Raw genomic sequence first — 20,797 nt, 5'->3', positions numbered from 1 at the left:
CAGGTTCATTCCAAACTCACTTGACAGATGTTATGGAAGGGCTATACAAAAAAGACATAGGTAAATATACACATGTATATGTAGATAGTTAATATAAAGAGCACAAAAGAATACGTAGCATTGTTCCTAACTTAGTAGGCTCAATAAAGCTGGTGTTCTTAAGCCCTGCAAATGGCTACCTCTTAACAACAGATTCACGAATTTCAGCAAACCTCACGAGTGTCTGTTTTTTAATGAAACCACAAGCTTGGTGAATGTCATCTGACTGCAGGGCTCATTATGAAAGTTTTGCACAGCGCTAGTCAGATCACAGTCAGACTGGAGACGTGGTTAGCCTTTTGCTTATGTTTTGGCCTGTGTTGGCTTGATTTCACGCTGCCTGTTCTTATGTTCATGAATCAGCACCGGTGCAAACTGTGGGGGAATAAACGTAGCTTTCGGGTTCTTGTCTATGTTCATCTTTTTTTAGGTCTGGCTCCTGGAGATGAATGCAAACCCTGCGTTGCACACCAACTGTGCAGCGCTGCAGGACATCATCCCCACCGTGGTCAATGGGACTCTGGGTAAGTAAAGAGTCCTGCAATCCATGTCTCAGCTTCCCCAATGCAGCAAAGGCACAACAACATGGTTTTGGGCATTATACAGAATAGAAGTGAAGTCAGGTTCTGTTTGCATAAGGGTTTTCATGGATCTCAAACTCTGGATGGGGTCTAATGCCCATTGCAATCAATGGACAGACCTGCTAGCAAAACTGGCGTGGGCCCCTTTGTGCACTAAGGCTGGGACTCTCAAAAGCACTTATGAGACTTAGTCCTATTGACTTTCAGTGGGACTTGTGCTTTTGAAAATCCTACTCTAACCGAGACTGCTTAGGATTGTTACTGTTTGTAGCCACCTGCTCATTCAGGGCAGAACATGTGCCTGAATATGTTTTCTCTTATGCAAAATGTGTGGGTTGCATTTTTATAAACAGCCCTTCAAATTGTACCCAGACGTTCCTGTAAGTGCAGCTTTCAGATGCACGTTCTTTTGCAGGCACAGGGATTAGCAACACGCAAGCACAGTCTATCTGACTTGGGCGTTTACCTGGCCCCTGTTAGCATAGTATCTTTAATGTATTTATCCTCTCAGCAGCCCTGCCATTGTCCCCATCTTACCCATGGGGAACTGAGGCACAGAGGGACTTGCGAGTTGCACAAGAGGTTTGTGATAGACGTGAGAAGTGCGTGTCTTTGTGCAAGATGGTTTAATAATGTCCTGACTGTGTTTCCTTTCATAGCTATGACTGTTGTGCATAGCGGTTGTTATGCTGGGGTATTTAGTCATGTCCTGACTGTGTGTCCTTTCGGTGACTTAGCTGTGCTTTGTGTGGTGTGCAGTATAGTTTGGTGTGTGTGTGTAGAGGTGTTTAGCCATGTCATGATCATGTCTTCTGTCATAGATTTGGCTCTTGAGATTTTCAACAAGAGCTTGAAAGGTCAGAGGATTTTACCTTTGCGGACACAGTGCCATTTTGTGCTGCTCCATAACGGGAGTACGTCCGAAGCTGGACTGAGATCCTCAAAGACCAGGAATGCCCTGGGTATCGCTAGGAACCAAAGGTCATTGACAGAAAGCACCAGCCACCTTGCTCGGCATCCTCTCAAAGCAGAAGAGAAGCCTCCAAAGAAACCAAGTGACTCTGGGGAAAACACCAACTCCCCTCCTCAGAAGGTTTCCCAGAGAACTGTCTTAACTATGCCACAGGTGCAGATCACTGACATACACAGCATCTACGCCTGCCATCCTTTCAACCCCACAGCCCAAAGCAGCCAGGTGAGCAGTACATGCAGCCAGTACATTATCAGGCCTCTGACATTCTCAGCAGAAGGTAGCATGGCAAAGCATAGCACGGACGATGGCTCAGAGAAGGACATGGCCAGCACTATTGTTCCCACAGCTGCTGCTTCAAAAGAGACCGCCTATGGCGTGTGGTTACAGCAGACCTTCGGGATTAAATCTCCCACATCCACTAAAGAAGACCCGGCCTTCATCAGCTCCCAGATGGTCTTTCTCCACCTCCAGTCCAAGGTCTCAGGTAGCTCACCTTGCTTGGGAGGCCACTCCAAGTCGCTCTACCAACCCCTGATGCACCCCACAGCCAAGGAAATACCATCGACCAGTGACAGCAAAGCAGTAGCTGTATCCCAGGGTGCCAGGCCGCCTCCAGATGATCAAAAAAAGGTGTCCCATCGCGGGTCTTAGACTGAGATCGCTGTGTGTTGAATACATAATGCTTTCCCATAAGGAACATAAAAAAACCTCAAATCATTCTATATATCTGTGACGTATCTAAGCATTTTTTTGGAAACCGTCACTGATTTTTAAAAGCTGTTTTGTTATCATTTTAAAAGAGAGAGAGAGATGATTCTGCAATACACTGACTACTGATCACCATTGTAACACCCCCCCATAATCAATATGGTTCCCTCCCCTCCTCCTGCACACAGCATCATCCTATAAATCCATGGAATGAGTATGAAACCACAGAGTGTGGTGTCCTCTTCCAGAGCGTTTCTTTTCATGGCAGCTGCACAGACTCAGTTATACCCATGTATGCCATTGTGTGTCCTGTGCAATTATGTATGTAATGTGCACTCCTAATCATGTATTATTCCAGATATATGCACATGTGTTCTTGTTTATGCACCAGACACTCATGTTCTAGGGATCTATTATTCACAATTCTATTAGCATGATCGTATAGAGCCATGGTTCTCAACCTATTTACCGTTATGGACCGCATATGCCGCTCTCTCTCTGTTAAGTCAGGCCACATCGACATAATATTTATAGTATCTGCATGGCCCTGAGGCTGTCACATGGGCCGCAGTTATGTGCTGTTTGGGCCACAAGTGGCCCACGGGCTGCGGGCTGAGAACCTCTGGTATAGAGGTCTGGTGTCCCCAGACTTTGTTTGCCAGAAGCTGAGAATGGGTGACAGGGGATGGATCACTGGATGATTACCTGCTCTGTTCATTCCCTCTGGGGCACCCGGCATTGGCTACTGTCGGAAGACAGGCTACTGGGCTAGATGGACCTTTGGTTTGACCCAGTGTGGCTGTTTTTATGTTCTTCTGTCAGTTAAGCTAGTGAGATTTCCCAGACCTCTCTTGCATGGTCTGCAAAGAGCTGGTTAATGGCATAATACTTTCTATAGTGGTACATTCCACTTCCACCTAGGATGAATTATTCCCTCCCATCCTGCTGTACTTTGTTCTGCCACCTCTCCCCCAGCTACAAGGAGCCACCCTCTTTTCTGGACACCACACTATGGCAGGGAACGAGGCACAGGTCCTCCAGCTCTGACCACTCAGCGGCGTGGTCTTTTCCAAGCCCCTCTTTGCTCTGCAGAAGGGTCAGCAGGAGGTCCCCATGCTACAAACTAGTCCCAAGTGAGTCACCTTCATGATGCTTGGAACCATAGCAGCTCGAAGGCAGGATGCCTGACCAGCATTCCTGTTTGCACTGAAACACAAGTGGGCTTTTGTGTGAAATCCTGCCTGTACGCATTTAATAATCGTACTTGAATAGCATCATATCAACCTGAACAGAGCCACACAACGCCCTTCCCCCCCCCCACACACCTCCCAAGCAGTAAGCCCCCACTTTATAGAGAGGAAAACTAAGGCCCCAGGAGTCAAAGTGCCTGGCCCAGAGTCACAGAGGGAGTCAGTGGCAGAGTGTGCTACCCAATCCTATATTCAGCCCATGACCGTGCTCATTGCAGAGGATCATGGGAAAGGTAGCAGTTCCTAATCTGATTTAGGCCACGTCTACACTATGAGCTAGGGATATGTTCTCAGCATGGCTCAGCCGTGCCTCCGATGCCGTTACTGCATGCTACGGTGGCTGCCCTGCCATTCGTACACTAGCTTGATGAGAAGAAGTGTGAGTCCGTGTACACGAGCAGCAGAGTCACAGATAGCCTTAGGGACTATCTGTATGCCAGGCCCTGATACCCAGATGTGATGCCTCCCTAGCACTGTGTAAAAAACACCTTCCCTACCCCCCCGGCCCGGCCCTGATCAGAGCAGGAATTGTTCCAAATGAGGTGTGAGGCTGGAGGGCGAAGGAGACCTAATGTCTCATGTTGTGCCTGATCATCTCATCCTACCATAGAGTGTCATTCAGGGATTGTGAGTTTTCTCTTCCCTGGCTCTCAGCACTCAGTAATTCCCCTTCCAGGTTACATTCCCCGGATCTGTCTGAGCATAGGGTGGTCCCATGACCAGACGCTATCTGCTGGGGCCTGCACTTTTCCAACCACCACGTGTGGCTCCCTCCAATCCCAGCACATCCCCAGTAAATCAAGGGTAAGCCCCTCATGTCATCAGAAGAGGGCACAGAACCCACCCTTTGCGTTCTCCTCCCCTCACTGGTGGCAAAGAGTCTCTGCCCAAGGTGCCCACGCAGAGGGAGGGGATTTCCTTGGCTTCCCCGCCCCACACAAACCAACCACTGTTTGCAGCTCTCATGCATTTCTGAGCATGGTGAAGACAGACCTGGAAAGGCAGCGGTCTGCTAGCTCCAGCTGAGCTGAGGCAGCAGGCTGTTTTTAGAACCATCAAACAACGAGAGGTTGCAGAATGAGCTTCCCTGGCTATTCCAGAGCCAGCCTGCCTCTCCAACAGTGCCTAAATCACTAGTGCGGACAAGACGCCAGAAGTCAGTTTCTTGTCTGGGCCTGCTTTGAGTCACTGTAGTTAAAACGCCAACAGCTGGTCGACAGTACTGGTCCCACTGGCGGACATAAAGAAAGGCTCATACGGCTGCCCTGATTAGCAAAGGCCTTGCAGTGAGGGACAGAGCTAATGCAAACATTCATTTCCCCTGGACCTAGAATGTTTTCTTCTGCTGATAACTGGTCTGGTCCAAATCAAATATCTTGGGCTAAATTCCTCTCCGGTGTGTTTCCATAGAACTTAATGGCGTTACATCACAGAGGGAATGTGTCACTTTGGTGGCTGATGGTTTTATTGTTTGAAAATCCCTGATAGGTTATGACCATGGATCAGTTACACGGGGGGAAATAAGTAGGCAAAGCCCCTAAAACTGGGGACCGGAGCCCCTTTGAATGTAGAGACTAAGGGTTATTGGATTTGGAGATCCCCCGCCAAGGTTGGATCCTAAACCAGAAGCAACCTGCCTTCTGGTTCTGATTTGGAAGACACGTTTGCCATGAGATTTTGGCCCAAGATGGCAGAAATCTTGCAAAAACCAACTAGCTCACATGGCTGCAGCTCATGAGATTTCTGCTCTGTCAGTTCCAAACCTTCACCCCAGCCTTGATCTGGAACCAAATTCTCATTCCTGGGCTCGGGTCTGCTGGTGGTGAGGGCTGAGTATAGATTGATCTTCCCCAGTGAATACCACTGGGCTAATTTATGCAAATCAGGGCAGTTCTGATTCCACAGGCTGCAGTAATTCTACCGCACACAGCAGCCTTCTTCAGTTTCGCTGTCATAACGTTATTATAAAGGGACTGTGTGCACCCTCGGCCCACCCAGCAACTCTCGAAGCCCAGTTCAGCTTCAGCAGAGCATTTCTCATACATCACTCATTCAGGAAGTGTTATGAAACTCAGCAGTGAGCACCAGTTGCTGCTTTCCGAGCTGGGGGAGGACTCAGATGTATGGTTGCTGCTCTGTGGGCCGGTAACACCACTTCAGAGCATTACTAAACAGGCCTTCACAGCTGCTTCCGGTCCTTTCAGTTCCGTTTGTGCCTGTGCGTTAAAAAAAACAACACACCCACCGTTTGTGTTAACCCTTTCATGTCCACGAGCTGCAGGACATGAGGTACATCTAACAAAGTCGATTACTGCTCCGACTGCCAGTGAGCCCTGACCAATACCCAGCTCCGCTCCTAAGATCCTCCAAACTTTGGGGGAGTTCAGATCCAAGTCCAAATTTTACAGCTGACTCCCTGCCTCTAAAATGGGCCAAACCAAATCCCAGATCCTCACACTCCTGAGCATTGAGGAAGTTCAGATTTTGGTAAGAACTTCACAGCTTGGGCCTATTTCTGCTTAGAACCCTGAGCCCATTGACTCATCCTCAACATCCCAAGAGGCAGGACAAGGATCAAGTCAGTTCGGTTCCCATCGCTACCTGGGGAAGTGGTGGAATCTCCATCCTTAGAGGTTATTAAGGCCCTGTTTGACAATGCCCTGTTGGGGTTGGTTGAGCTTTAAGCAGGGGGTTGGACTAGATGACCTCCTGAGGTCTCTTCCAACCCTGATATTCTGTGATTGTCTCTCCTTTCCCCCTTTCCTTCAGCCATTCCTTTCCCTTTCCTCTTCCTCTCCCTCCACTGTCTTGAAAGAAACCCTTCCCGCTGTGTCCACCAATCCTTCAGGTACTAGAAGAGTCGCTACCTGACTGGCCAGCATTCAAGTAAAACCAAACCCTTTGTTTCATAGAATCCCAGAAACACAAAGAGGAAAAGGACCTTTATTCAGGCCCATCTTCCCCTTCCACGCTGGCTCTGCGCAGTCCAGTTTCAAATTGGTTTGGTAATAGGGCTCTCCCCGAGGGAGACTATTACATACCAAGCCCCGTGGCAGAACAATGTCCCATTCCCATCGGCTGCGTAGTCTACACAAACTGTTCAGAGCCCTTCCATGGCTAAGCACCTGGCACAGAGTTTACTCACATGGGTCTTCCCACCACCTTCCTCATCCATACATCACCTGTACCAGTTGCTTTTCAGCCCTTTGCTGAGGAGAGGAGAGGGAAGATATCTCTCCCCCCACAGATCATTCTTGGTTCTGGCTCTGCTAGCCAGCACCTCCTTCCGGTGCCTTCTTCTACCCTCTCTGTAGTGGGTTACTTAACTCTTTCGTCTTCCCCCAGCCCATTCTTATGCATTAATTAGGTACAGTCAGGTCCACCTGGGTGGGGGTGGGGGGAATAACTGGTGTTTACATGATCAGATGGCTCAGTTGTTGGTTCCTAGCACTCTGCCACAGCCTCAATAGTTGGAAATTTGTCCTCAAATCCTCTCTTTCATCAAGTGATTCCTAGTTGTACCCCCAGGCTTGCCACGCTGCTGGGGCTTCTGCTCTCGGCATCCCTCTGGGTGTGTATTACAGATCATGTTCATTCTTTATTTTGGTTGGGTTTGAGAGTCAAACTGTCACATTTGCTTATCCCCCCTCCATCTCCTTAGCCGGAAGCTGTGACACTGGGGGATGGGAGAGGAAAGGTTTTCAGACCAACAGGAAACACTTTTACATCTCAGATCTTCCTGCCTCTAACCTTACATCCATAGCATGTTCTTAAAGCATGTTCTTAAAGAGCAAGTAAGCGGACGGGCACAGCACATTCTCCTCCCACCATCTGTGCTTTCTCCTCTTGCTTACGGACCATTTGTTAGAGACAACGTCAGCACGTCAGCCTGCGATTTCGGACTTGACCCCGGGGACTGAAGCGGCTGAGGGCAGGTGCCTTGCCTGGGGGAGCTGGTGAGAAGAGATGGGGTGCTGCAGCATAAGTGCCCGGCGAGCTGCATTGGCAGGGACATGCCAGGATGAGATGGAGCTGCTGGAAATAGGGGGTAGCAGGTAGGCAGCATGTCTTTGAATCTGGATGTTTGGAAGGGCTTGATGGCCTTGCTAGATACACAGAAGTTACCTTCGATCTAGAGCAGTGGTTCTCAGGCTTTTGTACTGGTGACCCCTTTCACATAGCAAGCCTCTGAGTGCGACCCCCACTTATAAATTAAAAACACATTTTCATATACTTAACACCATTATAAACACTGGAGGAAAAGCGGGGCTTGGGGTGGAGACTGACAGTTCACGACCCCCCATGTAATAACCTCATGCCCCTGAGGGGTCCTGACCCCCAGTTTGAGAACCTGTGATCTAGAGCCTACCGGAATATTCCTAGCAATCAAGCAGTTAAAAGCTGAAACGGCCATGTCAGAATTTAGTCTCCTGCCTGAACATGACATTAACTTTCCTGTTCATGTCACAACCTAGATAAACCCCATAGGACAAGTGAATAAAGGAACCTCTCCTATTCATCTCCTGTTTCCTGTCCCTTCCTCCCCCATGACAGAAAATGGTCCATTTCAGAAGCTCAGAGTGAAGGCTCCGTCCATCTCAGGGACCCCGTGACCGCGACAGAGACTGCGACAGAGACAGGAGGTGTGAGTATAAGCAGAACCTCACAAGCCAAGAGTCACGTGTAGTCAGGTAGGAGAGTCCGGGCCTGTTTATTTCAATGGGGCATGATGTCATCATCTCCGCTTAGGCTTTTCCACTCCAGTAAGGCATCTGACACCATTACATGGGTAGGCCCTGAGCCGCAAACAACCATGAATGGTTCTCAGTATCGCAGGGTGAGGGGAGGTCTTTTCCCCTCCAGTTTTACAGTCATACAAATCCACACACTGTTTCTCACAGAACCTGAGGCTAGCTGAAGAGGAAGATTTTCAGGGGAGGATCAGCGAGCTGAACCCACAAGTGAGTCTAATGCCATTATGATTTGTGTCAGGGCAGCTCCTATAGGCCACAAACAGGCTCAGATGCAGGGTGTTGTCCCCAGGAGCACCTCACAATGCTCTTCGCCCCATTGTACATAGAGACATCTCACAGTAGATGAATGGCAGGAGCTGGGAACTGAGTCCAGGTCTCCTGATTCTCAGTTCAATCCAAGACCATCCCTTCCTCTCTGAGCCTTACATCTAAACACCAGAGCAATGTCCAGGAGTTTGCACCTAGATTCCATTGGCTCCACCTCCAGTTTCCATGTTTTTCAGGACACTTCCCATCAAGCTAATAAAGAGACGTTGTTTTTGCTTCCAGGCAGAAGTCCTGTGGGGGAGAACACGGGAGGAACTAAGGAACTTCCTATTCACACAGCCCATCACTGGCTGGGAAGGGAGGAGCATCCACTCCCTTGGGGAAATAGTATGGTCCTCACTGGTTCTGATGCGCAGCTGTCACATGAAGGTAACCATCCTCATCCTGTCTGCACCTTCTGTCTCTTTAGCAAGGGATTTCCCAGATGCATGGGGGAAAGCAATGTATTTTTAAATGGTAGAAGCAGAACCAGGGGGTTAATTTGGGCCTCGGGCCAACAACAGGATCTGCTTTCATGCTATTTTGGAAAACAGATCCTGTCAAATTAACTTGATATCTTTTATTTTTTGATGAGCTTACAAGTTTGGTTGATGAAAGCAGTAGTGCTGATGTAATATACTTTGAATTCTGCAAGGCATTTGACCTGGTACTGCACGACCTTGTGATTAAAAAACTAGAACCATATAAAATTAGCATGGCATGCATTAAATGGATTAAAAACTGGCTAACTAATAGATCTGAAAATGTAATTATAAATGGGGATTTGTCATTGAGCGGGTCTGTTTTCAGTGGGTACTCTCAGGGCTAGGTTCTTGGTCCTACACTGTTTATCATTTTTTTATCATTGACCTGGAACAAAACATACAATTATCACTGAGAAAGTTTGCAGATGACACAAAAATTGGGAAGTGGTAAAAAATAAAGAGGACAAGTCACTTATTTAGAGTGATTCAGATTGCGTGGTAAAGTGGGGCTAGCAAATAATATGCATTTTAATATGGCTACATAAAAATGTATATGTCTGGAAACAAAGAATCTGAGCCATACTTGCAGAATGGAGGACTCTATCCCGAGAAGCAGTGACTCTGAAAAAGATGTTGGTGTCGTGGTAGGTAATCAACCGAACATGAGCTTCCAATGCAATGCTAAAAGATCAGGAGTACTTGTGACACCTTAGAGTCTAACAAATTTATTTGAGCATAAGCTTTTGTGGGCTACAGCCCACTTCAGTGCAATGCTGTGGTCAAAAGAGTTAATGAGATCCTGGGATGTCTAAACAGGGGAATCTCAAGTAAGAGAAAAGAGGTTATTTCATCTCTATATTTGGCACTAGTGTAACTGCTGCTGGAATCCTGTGTCCCGTCCTGGGGACTACAATTCAAGAAGGTTGGTGATAAATAGGAGAAGGTTCAGAGAAGAGCCACAAGAATGAGTAAAGGAATAGAAAACACCTGCCTTATAGTGACAAACTCAAAGAGCTCAATCTATTTCTCTTAAAAACGAGAAGGTTAAGGGGTGACTTGATTACAGTCTATAAGTACCTACATAGAGAACAAATATTTAATCATGAGCTCGTCAATCTAGCAGACAATGATATAACACAATCCAATGTCTGGAAGTTGAATCTAGACAAAGTCCAACAGGAAACAAGGTACATTTTTAACAGCGAGGGTTATTAAGCACGGGAATAATTTACCAATGGTCATGGTAGATTCTCCCTCACTGACCATTTTTAAATCAAGAAAAGGAAAAAAACAGTTTTTTTTTAAAATCTAGTTTTCTGGCCATCAAATAAAATAAAATAATAAAAACAAGTCTTTGGATTTCATTGTTTCAGGAATAAAAAAACATTTCCAGACCAATCCTAGGGCTCCCCCCTTGTTACAGTCTCCAATAACATGAATCTCTGTAAGATCTGCATGGGATCACAGCTGAATGAATTCCAGCTGAGCAAAACAGCCTGATGTCTCAGGCCATGTCTACACAGGAGCTCTCTGGGAAGTTAAGGCAAACAGAGGGAGCTAAAATGGGGATAAGTAATATCTAAACTCCTTGTCTCACAGCAGCGTTGTGGTTAATTCATTCGTGTTTGAGATCCTCTGAGGAAAGGTGCTATAGAATGGCCATGTATTCAGAGTAGCGATTTGCTTGAATTTTGGTTCATCCTGGGCCATCTGCTACGTTACACAGAACAGCTCATAGCTCCCTTCTACGGCCCTTAAACAACCTGACCTATTGGAACTGTGAGCACGTATAGATGTACAAAATACTGCAGTGATGAAGAACGGGTAAGCCAAGGAGCTTGGGGAAATTTAATCTCGATCATATTTTATTTTAAATATGGCTTAACATTTTAGGACTATAATGAAAATAAAACCTTATTTCCACAGGAGATGTCTGAACGGTACATTGTGCTGTTCCCCTTCCAGCTGTTGATTCTATCAGTGGATCACATGAAGAAGGCGTTTATCTACCAGGTAAAACACAGGGTTCCCTTTGTACCGTGTAGAGCCCCTGTTCATTGGAGCACTGGGCTTCATCCATCAAGGCACCAAGCCATCCCTTTACTGCATGTCTGTGGCACAAATACAGTAACTAAATATCAGAACAGGGGCTCAGCTAGAAAACTCTTTAGCTACAAAAGGAGCGTCCTGATCCGTGGGCCTCTAAAGCAGAGGAAACCAGAGGGAATCCAGGCCTGACCATCATCAGGGCGTGATGAGGAGGGAAGAGACAACAGAAGGGAGAGAAGGAAATCACAGATGTACAGAATTATGAGCTACAGGAGCCAAATCAAAGAATAAGGCATGTTGTCCAAAGTTTGGGGTGTGCCAGCCTGGCAGGGTGATGGAGGGAAGAGGCACAGTAAGTGTATGAATTAGCATGGAGAGCTCTTTAACACCGCATGGCAGGGTTGAATAATAGCAATACACACTCTTCCAATCACTTTCCATCCCTAGAGCTCAAAACAGAACTAGATTTCTTCCACAGATTCTTTACAAAGGATGTCAGCATCATTATCTCCATTTTACAGATGGGGAAACTGAGGCACAGAGCAGGGAAATTACTTGCCCAAGGTCATCGGCAGAGCCAGAAATCAAACTCATGTCTCCTGAGTTCCATTCCAGTGCTCTAGCAACTAGGTGATGCTGCCTCCCTTGAAAGAGCTGGGCCCAAGTGGAATTTCATTTTCCTAAAGTAGGGGACCAGCTTTCAGGAGGCAGGGAAACACTGGATGTGGGAGAAGTAGAGCCTGACTTTATAGGAAAGTGCGTGACTGAGAGAGCGTGGAGAGGAGGGTGTTACAATGATTGCTTTCTAACAGTAATTCCCCATTGCTGCAGGGCCTGCTTCCGCTGGCAGGGATGAACGTGAGGGATGTGCCGAGTGACACTGGCTGCATGTTTGAAATGACGGGTAAGCCTTTTTTCTAGACTCCTGTGAAAGGCTTAAACAGGTGGAAGATCCTCACGTGATTGACAGGGGAAAGACGGCCACTTGTCCCCCTGTGCTCATTCCAAGCACCACCTCACCCCTCTTCCTGTGAACAGGGGTACTCATATGCCAAGTGCATGCAACAGGGATAAGGCTCAGGCAGGGCTGGGGGCATTGGGATTCCTAATCTTCATGTGTAAATGCAGCAAAGCTTCATTGTCAACTGTGACCCTTCATGCTAAGGTGACCCTAAATGATAGATTCTCCTGAATCTGCTCCCTCAAAGTGCTGAGCCCACCTGTTAGAGGCCAGTGTCTTTTCAAGTAGAGCAGGTCAACTGTCTAGTTCTGATGGGGACTAGCCGAGAACTCACCATCACGGACCATAAGACGGGGATGAGCTTGTCTCAGCATCAGGAATAGAACTGGTCCCAAAGGAGATGCCTGCAAGGCTGGCTACCAGCTTGTGAAGTCTTGGGATGCTGGGAGGAATTTACCCATCAGACCCAGAGGCAGTTCTCTCTTCTTCCTGGGATGCCAGAGCTGTGTGTTTCCTTCCATAGGGCCCATGATAGAATCCAGGATCATCTCATGCCTGAGTCCAGCTGAATTCCACATCTGGGTTCTCAGCATCCAGCAGCACATCAAGATGGCAAATGCTCACTGTCCAGCCCACCCCAGCAATATCATTTCTTTCCTGGTGAGGCTGCCTTGCTGGTGGTGGTGGGTAAAGCCCAGAGTAGATGCAAAATGAATGGGATGGGGACAAGAAACATTTGTGGCTCCTGAGTTCAGAGAGACTGAAGTTCTCTGTGCATTCCCAGATGGGGGTATGATGCCCCGAGGCCAGAAACAAAATACCAGAGTGATGGACACCAAGCCCGTCAGTTGCAGTGAGCCCAGCCATCCCACGCACAACCCTGTGCTACCTGAACTGACAATTAACAACCTGTTCTGGTGGCTGGAGGCAGACTCTAGAGGGAGATGTGACCCTTTCCTCCAAGCCAGTGTACACCCTGAGGACACCACAGATCCATCATAGGCTGTAGAGACCAAGTCTGCTAAACACACTATGAACTTTCATACCACTGACATTTAGTTTTTCTAACTGGCTGAGACACAGTCAGCTGAACAGCTGGTTTTCTGAGGCACAGAATGGGGCTGTGATTGACAGACCATAAGGAAATGTTTAGTCAGGCCAGACATTCAACCTTCCCATTAGTTACTGTCCCAAAAAGGAAGATTTGGTCTGAAGTGTCTACTGGCCTGTTCCATACAGAGCCTCATAAGCCACAGCACAATACCATGAAGTGCTACCAGAGGACAGGCATACACTGAAGTTGAGAATAGGCCTGCATTTGCATGCTACTGAGGGGTGGCATATTTTAACGCAGTGAATATTCTTAAGGTTTTTCATCCAGTTCTCCCCTTCAAATTCTGTCTTCATGTTTCTAACTAGGAAAGGTTCAGATAAGCCCAGACCCAGCCTAGTCCATCACTCCTCTCTTGAGCCTGACCACCTGAAAGTTCAATTAAGGGTCCTTTTCTTCGAATCACCTACTTATTGTAAGGATGTTTCAGGAACAGTTCAACCAGGCCCACGGGTTACCTCACAAACCCAAGGAAAGCCGACAAACCCACCACTCACCACTCAACAAACCTAGCAGTCCTGGTACATGACAGGGACTTTCCTTGTTTTCCCTATGCACCCCCAAAATACAGTAACAGGGTGTTCAGATCTTAATATTCTTTGCCAAGAACCTTTGTTCACACTTTTCCATCTCTAAAAGATTATACAGATGTTATAACACCCACACAGACCTACAAAACCTACAGCTCCATTGCTTATCCATCTACTAATGCATAGCTAATCAATGGTCCACTAGATACGGATTAGGCCTTTATTGTGTGCTATGGGGTAAGCCCACCTAACCAATGCGTAACTCCCATACCCTTAGCAGCTCATCCACCTTCCAGCAAAGGCTGCTTCACCCAACCTATCCATCACTAAGTCTCCCTTTCAGAGAAAGACCGACTCCACTCCAGTGCAGCAAGACCAAGGCACCGTTTGATTGTCCCCACTGCTCCTATGTGCTAAAACGTAGCTGTGCTGCAGGGCTTACAGACTGCACAGGGGACTGAACAACCTGAAGTGTGTAAAATCTCAGGGACGGGGAGAGAATAGGCCCTGGTGGTTGGTTGGTGAGAAAGGCCTTGACTAAATATTTTTCTCAAATCTCCCAACAAGGGGAAGGGGTGTTCAGGCTTATTCTTATGCCATTTAGAGACAGGCCTGATTAAGACCTCTAGGCTCAAACTGCTTTGAATTTGGGGAAAATTCTCATTTGGATCAGGCCCATTTCTATAACTGGGCCAAAACAGAACCTCACATCACACGAAATGTCCCCTCTCAAACCTGGGGGAAGTTTAGCTTCAGATGCAAATTTATCTAAGGTACTTATATGGACCCCATTCCTGTAGTATCTAAGCACTTCACAATCTGTAATATCTTTAGCCTCACAACATTGCTGTGAGGCAAAGCAGTGCTAATATCCCCATTTTACAGGTGGGAAACTGAGGCGCAGAGTGGCTATGTGACTTGCCCAGTGTCGCACAGAAAGTCTGGGGCAGAGAAGGGACTCGAACGCAGCTCTCGTAAATCCTATGCTAATGTCATAAACAGTGGAACATTCATCTAACACCTTCAAACCTCTAACAAACATCACACTTCTATTTTTATTCTCTTCTGTGTTGCATTCTGATATGTCTCGGAAAAGGTTCCATGTGATGAGCAGTGGAAGAAACGGAAGCTGATGAAGCATCTGTTTTACACCACCATTCTGAAGTGGGAAGGGAAACCCATCCAGCACCTAGGACAGATACACTACCTGGCCATGGTGCAAGTGGCTTATGCCAGCACGGGGGTAACGTACAGCATCTATTGCTCTAAAACATGTGGATCACCTTAGAAGGACTAGAAGCATCTGGAGCGTGGGTTCACATGGAGTCACTGGACTGAGATAGCCTGGGGTCCTAGCTAGATGAGTGCATATGGAAACAACAGCTGGTCAGGAATTTTTCAACCTACCAATTTTTCACCATAAAATGCCGATGCCTTCAAACCAAAACTGTCTGAGAAACATACATTTCTGAAATGAAAAGTGTTGGGTTTTTTTTTTTTGAGGCTAGATGACTTTTCATTTCAAAATTTTAGTAAATTTAGAGTCAAAATTTAGAAGGGTGGAAATGTCAAAATTTAAATAAAACATTTCAAAATTGTAAGAAGCAAATGATCTGATTAACCCAAACTGGAATTTTGTCACTGTTTGTTGGTTCACAAGAAGTTTCGAGATTACTATGTTTCTTCCCAATTTAAAATGGCAGAACTTTTCTAAATCTCAATAATTCTCATGGGCTGGGAAACCCTATATGAATCATCAATGGCTTTTGGCTTGTGAGGCGTTATTGTTCCACAAGTAATCTAAGAGAAATCAAGAGTCAGCCAAATAGTCTAGTGAAAAAGGATCCCACGGTATCAAAGAGACAGACACAGATGATTTCTGGGTATGTAAAATATCCCTCAGAAGTGGGGTGACAAGACAGCAAGTGTGAAAAATCGGGACGGGGGTTGGGGGTAATAGATACCTACAGAAGAAAATGCCCCAAATATTGGGACTGTCCTTACAAAATAGAGACATCTGGTCACCTTACTCATAAGGTATCAAATACCTGTGTATTGTGAGGTGTATACCTATACAAACACGCAGACACATTGCATTTACATGCAGCTGTCTGTGAGGGAGGAAATGACAACACAGATTCTAAATTGATCAGTTTCATAAGCCTTGTGTATTTTCTCTCAGATATACTGTAGAGGATTTTGTCATGTGTCTCTGTCCCAGATGTGGACTGGCTACAGAGGTTGCTTATCAGTGGGGCTCTAGGTATTTTGCCGCCCCAAGCACGGAAGGCAGGCTGCCTTCAGCGGCTTTCCTGTGGGAGGTCCTTGGTCCTGCGGATTCGGCAGCACACCTACGGGAGGTCCGCCGAAGCCGCGGGACCAGCAGACCCTCCGCAGGCATGCTGCCAAAGGCAACCTGCCTGCCGCCCTCGTGGCAACCGGCAGAGCACTTCCTGTGGCTTGCCGCCCCAGGCACGCGCTTGGCATACTGGTGCCTGGAGCTGCCCCTGTTGCTTATACGCACCAGATGTATTCATCCTAAGACCCTTTAATGCTCTGCCAGGTATGGCCAAGGCTGGCTTTAATAAGGTATTTTGCACATCGTGCCACCTAGTGTCCGAATAGTGTAATGCAGCCTAGCGTTCTATGACAGATGACCTGTCAATATTTTATATTGTAGCTATAGCAAAGAAAGGGAAAATATCTGCTTGTGGGGTGAGCGCTGATGATGACTGAATGCTTGAAAGTGACCCTGTGATTTAGAGTCTCTCTCCACACCCATTTTACATCACTACCCATTCTGCCTTCAAGCTAAGACTGCCCTATTCAGTACAAGTTAGTGACTTTGATGTCGCCAAGCAGTGCTATGTACCTCTCTCTGCAGGACTTTAAAGAGAGGCTGCTGGTGCTGTTTCCAGAGGATCTGGTTTTCCTCTCCATAGACAGAGAGAGAACTGGCATTGCATATGAGGTAAATAATGAAGTTGATGTGGGGACTGACTTGGGAAGAAAGGTTACCGAGCCTGTAGCGCATGGTTCAATGAGAGCTAAGGGGGGAATCCAAGAACCACTGTACAGGTGTTGGAAGGATATAAGCACCAAGGAGGCAGAGGGGTTGATTAGAGAGGCCCAGGGAGGAATAACAAGGAGTTATGGGATGAAGCTGAGCTAAGGAAAACTTGAACTGAATATCAGGAAACGTGTCCTAACAATGAGAGCGGTGGAGTCTTCTCCCAGCTGTGGAAACCACCGTGCTTGGGATGTTTAATATTAGACTGGGCAACCCTGCACTAGTCTGAGGAGACACACTTGGTGACTTCATAACCCTTCTCATTTCCCCACCTCTTCTCTGACTCCAGGACTTAGCAATTCCCAGTAAGGCTCTGTTAGAGTCCTTAAAAACCAGTGTGAGGGTATATCAAATGACCTTTTAGCTCCATTTCTGCCCTAGCTCAGAGCTAACTGCCTGGAGGCTCAAGGTAACTTCAGCTCCTAAACTTCAAAGCAGTCGCCACATGGCTTGGCATCTGCACTGCTGAGTAACAGAAACTGAGCATGACAAGGTGGGTGAGCAAAAATCTTCTCCCTCACCTTGTCTCTCTAATATCCTGGGACCGACACCGCTACAACAACGCTGCAGAAACAGAGGCAGTTACTTTCCAGGGAACTGCAATTATAAGACCACTGCTGCATCTTTTGCTCTGGATGCAACAAAAATAACCTGAAGGAACCACAGGGAGAGGGCTGGGTTCTAAATATCCATATTTGCTAAATAGACACAAACATGGGAGGCCTGCCGCTCTTACTGGATGCTAGCAGCTTCTGTAACACAGCGCACCATGAGCTGTGCTAGAGGGCTCATTTAGAGGGGTGCTACCTTGTGCCTATACACTCCAGGCATTTTCTCTTTCCTTTTCTCTTTGAAGGGAAAACTCCCTCTAGCTGGGATCCAAGCAAAGGAGAAATCTGCTGTGCTGGGGCGGCTGGAATTTGAAATCATAGGTATGCCAGGGATTGATGGTCATGGTGAGAACTGATTGTGCCATGAGGATTTTTGCATTGCAATGGAATCAGCTGTCCCTTCCCTAACTGTTTAGTCCGGGCCTGTGGTAAGATGGCCCCAGGTGAGGACACTAGGATATACAGGCTGTGTTTAGCTAATGGGGCTACAGGCTCTGCCTGTGTCCAGCAGCCTCACTGAAGAATCCTCTTCCCAGTCATTAGCTGAGCCCTGCCTCTTCTCTAGCACAAGAGACTGTAGCTACAGAAAATCAGCCTAAATAGCCCTCTTCTCCTCACCCACCGCCTCCACTCAGACTACACTCAACCATGGCCGGAGCACTCACCCCCCACGCCCGCCCCGCCCGCCCGCCACAATGCACTCACCTTGCTGCTGGCTAGCAGGCTTTTATGGTCTTCTGTGTTGCCTGATTGGCCAACCTGCTCCAGCCCTGTCTCATTACTCCACCCTGTACACCTGTGAGAGGTCTGAGCAGGTGTAGGGAGGGGAGGAGGAGGAGAAGGGGGGGGTTAACTCTTTGCCTGCTGGGACACAGCTGGAATACCTGTGCTCTCTCCCAGTGTATGCTGTAATGCATTGGCCAAGAAGAAGGATGCATGGACTATTCCTGCACCAAAATGTGCCCACATGCCTCACTCTTCTCTTGGCAGGAAGCCTGACGGAACCGATCCTGGTCAGCTGCTCCACTGCTGAAGATTATGAAAAATGCCTCTTCTACCTACAAAAGGTCCTCATCAAATATGACTCCCATACACCTTCTTTGCTCTGTGGCTGTTATGGCTTATGCTTTTCCAACCTGGGACTTTCCCAACCTTACACACAACTGCTTATCCTACTCCTCCCTCCCACCCACCCCCAATAAGGGTCCTCCATGATTCAAAACCTGTTAGCACTCAGGGTGACCATTCAGTTCCCTTGGAACTTATCCTCCCACCTAAAGGGTTCATCATGGGGGACCACAATACTTTTTCCTAATCAGAATGTGTGTGTGTATCACATGCAATCATCCTGGAGGTTTGAACACCCCACCTCCACTGCAGAAAGCATAGGCCGTTACAGCTTGACCTAAAGGGCAGAGACCGCTAGCTAATCACTGTTAGTAGAGTGATATGCTCTGTGGATCATGCATAAAGGGAGACACATGGCATATATTGACCATTTGGTTGCCTCTGCACCATACTTGGGGTTCACAAAAGAATCATGGTGAACTGAGCTGCAAGATTTTAAAAGTAGAAAAGATCTGAGACCCTTAAGAACTTGGATTGAGACAGGCTGCACCTTTTCTGAATGCTTAAAATCTTAAAAGTGCTTGAAGTCTTTCCAGCAGCATTGCTGTATTAGTGCATTAATCTGCTGACATCAATCTGTTCCAGCCTGAGCAAATCCTTGACACTGTGACTGTCCAGCCACCACCAATGGTGCCAAAGAAATCACTGCAGCGTTAGAACTATGGAGCCTATGGAAAAGGCTAGCACCCAGTGACAGCGCTGACTGGAGGGGCCAAATCGATGGCTAAGGATACTGGAGGAAGATGCCCACCATTGGCAAAACTAGAGATGGCCCAGAAACAACTTGAATCCAAACCCCTTCAGACTGAGAAGGTTGAATTGTGAGTCCTCGATCTGAACCTACTCTGTGGGGTACGGTCCCTGGCTGGACTCATTTGTGCCCAGATTAGCTGCTGTTGCCGATGGCCTGTTGGAACCCCCTGGATATCATCCCGGTTGATCAGACTCCTTGAGGGGGAATCCTTCCTAGTTTGATCACTTTATTTATTGGCTGCTGCTTCTTAGAGAGAGAAATAACCTAAAGTAGTGTGTAAATAGGATGAATAAAACCCATCAGCCCAAGTCCAAGTCTTGTGCAGAAAGGAGCCTTCCTGTTATAGTGTTTAAGGCCAGACTGGACCACCCAGTCATCTAGGCTGACCTCCCGTATAGCACGGGCCCCCAACACCCACACACGAAACCCAGCACCCAGAATGAGACGCAAGTATCCCAGCCCAGAGGAGACTAGACCAGTATGTGTGACAGGCAGAGACTAGGAGGGATAGAGGTGTACCAGTGCCTGAAGCCCATGGAGGAGCAGGGAAATAATCAAGTGTGATATACCCAGAAAATCCTGACTAGTGACCTGCACCCACATGCTGCAGAGGAAGCTGACTCCCCCACCCCACCCATGGTCACTGCCAATCTGAGTCGAGGGCAAATTCTTTCCCGACCCTACATATGGCAATCAACTAGACCCTGAGCATGTGAGCGAGAACCAACCAGTTAAGCATCTGAGAGAGAGGATGCTCCATGCCATGTCACAGGCCTGGCCCTCCTCATCCAATGTCCCCTCTCTGCCCGTCGCCATCCTGTATGCTTCCAAGGAAGGAGATTGATACAAAGAAAACCGGAATATCTTGGGAAATGGAGGAAATCCCTTCCTGACCCCTGCAGGTGGCTGGCTGAAACCCTGTGCATGAGCTTTGAGATGTAAATCAGAAGCCACCCCAAGGGATGCCCAGCCCTACCCTCCACCCTCACAAGGAACCCCAACACCCTCTCTCTCAAAACTAATTAAGTTGTTTGCTTCCCAGCTCCTACTGGGAGGCTGTCCAAGGACCTCACTACGTGAATGGTTAGAATCCCTCTTCTAATTCCCAGCCTGAATTGGTTCAGGGCCAGTTTATCCCCATTTGTTCTTATGCTAACGTTTTCCTTTAGCCTAAATAGCTCTTCTCCCTCCCTGGTGTTTACCCTTCCCCCTCCCCCCCCCCCGCCCTGTGGACGCATTTAAAGAGAGTAATTAGGTCACCTCCCAGGGGTCCCAGGTTCTGAGGCACCTCACTACCACCTGTCCATAGCATGAGGCAGTGGTCCATGCTTGCTGTGGATTGGCTCCCTGAAACCACCAGCCCCTGGCAACACAAGAACTCCCTTCCAGGCTTCCACTGGCCTCATGCACCCTCTCTGGGAGTTAGCAATAAGCACACACTGACCCCTGAGTCCTCCGAGCATCCCTCTGGAGCACACAGCTCCTGG

General features: G+C 47.6%; 2 protein-coding genes across 2 annotated transcripts in view; both read left to right on the top strand.

Annotated features, from left to right (window-relative positions):
* The window catches only part of TTLL10 (tubulin tyrosine ligase like 10), a 46,636-nt gene extending 44,047 nt beyond the window's left edge, over nucleotides 1-2,589 (top strand). The window contains exons 11-12 of the mRNA XM_032779984.2: nucleotides 470-563; nucleotides 1,442-2,589. Of these exons, the coding sequence (XP_032635875.1) occupies nucleotides 470-563; nucleotides 1,442-2,244 (897 nt within the window). The 3' untranslated portion in view covers nucleotides 2,245-2,589. The remainder of the gene's footprint in view (nucleotides 1-469; nucleotides 564-1,441) is intronic.
* Nucleotides 2,590-7,336: 4,747 nt separating this feature from the next.
* Nucleotides 7,337-19,732, top strand: LOC116824598 (putative pleckstrin homology domain-containing family N member 1). The gene is made up of 11 exons (XM_032779986.2): nucleotides 7,337-7,606; nucleotides 8,106-8,196; nucleotides 8,855-9,001; nucleotides 11,023-11,109; nucleotides 11,977-12,049; nucleotides 12,630-12,766; nucleotides 14,844-14,990; nucleotides 16,632-16,718; nucleotides 17,674-17,749; nucleotides 18,419-18,495; nucleotides 19,142-19,732. Exons 1-11 carry the CDS (start codon nucleotides 7,518-7,520, stop codon nucleotides 19,211-19,213), a joined length of 1,083 nt encoding a protein of 360 aa, XP_032635877.1. The 5' UTR covers nucleotides 7,337-7,517; the 3' UTR covers nucleotides 19,214-19,732.
* Nucleotides 19,733-20,797: the final 1,065 nt, after the last annotated feature.

The sequence above is a fragment of the Chelonoidis abingdonii genome, chromosome 23, assembly GCF_003597395.2.
Source record: "Chelonoidis abingdonii isolate Lonesome George chromosome 23, CheloAbing_2.0, whole genome shotgun sequence".
NCBI classification, from domain to species: Eukaryota; Metazoa; Chordata; order Testudines; family Testudinidae; genus Chelonoidis; species Chelonoidis abingdonii.
This window is presented reverse-complemented; position numbering and strand designations above follow the sequence as displayed.

Excerpts from the sequence above, each read along its gene's own strand:
- LOC116824598 (XM_032779986.2), top strand. The coding sequence starts at position 7,518 with ATGGGGTGCTGCAGCATAAGTGCCCGGCGAGCTGCATTGGCAGGGACA. Across the intron at positions 8,197-8,854 it reads CTGCGACAGAGACAGGAGGT|GCAGAAGTCCTGTGGGGGAG; the intron begins GTGAGTATAAGC and ends TTTTGCTTCCAG. Across the intron at positions 18,496-19,141 it reads GCCTCTTCTACCTACAAAAG|CCTGAGCAAATCCTTGACAC; the intron begins GTCCTCATCAAA and ends AATCTGTTCCAG.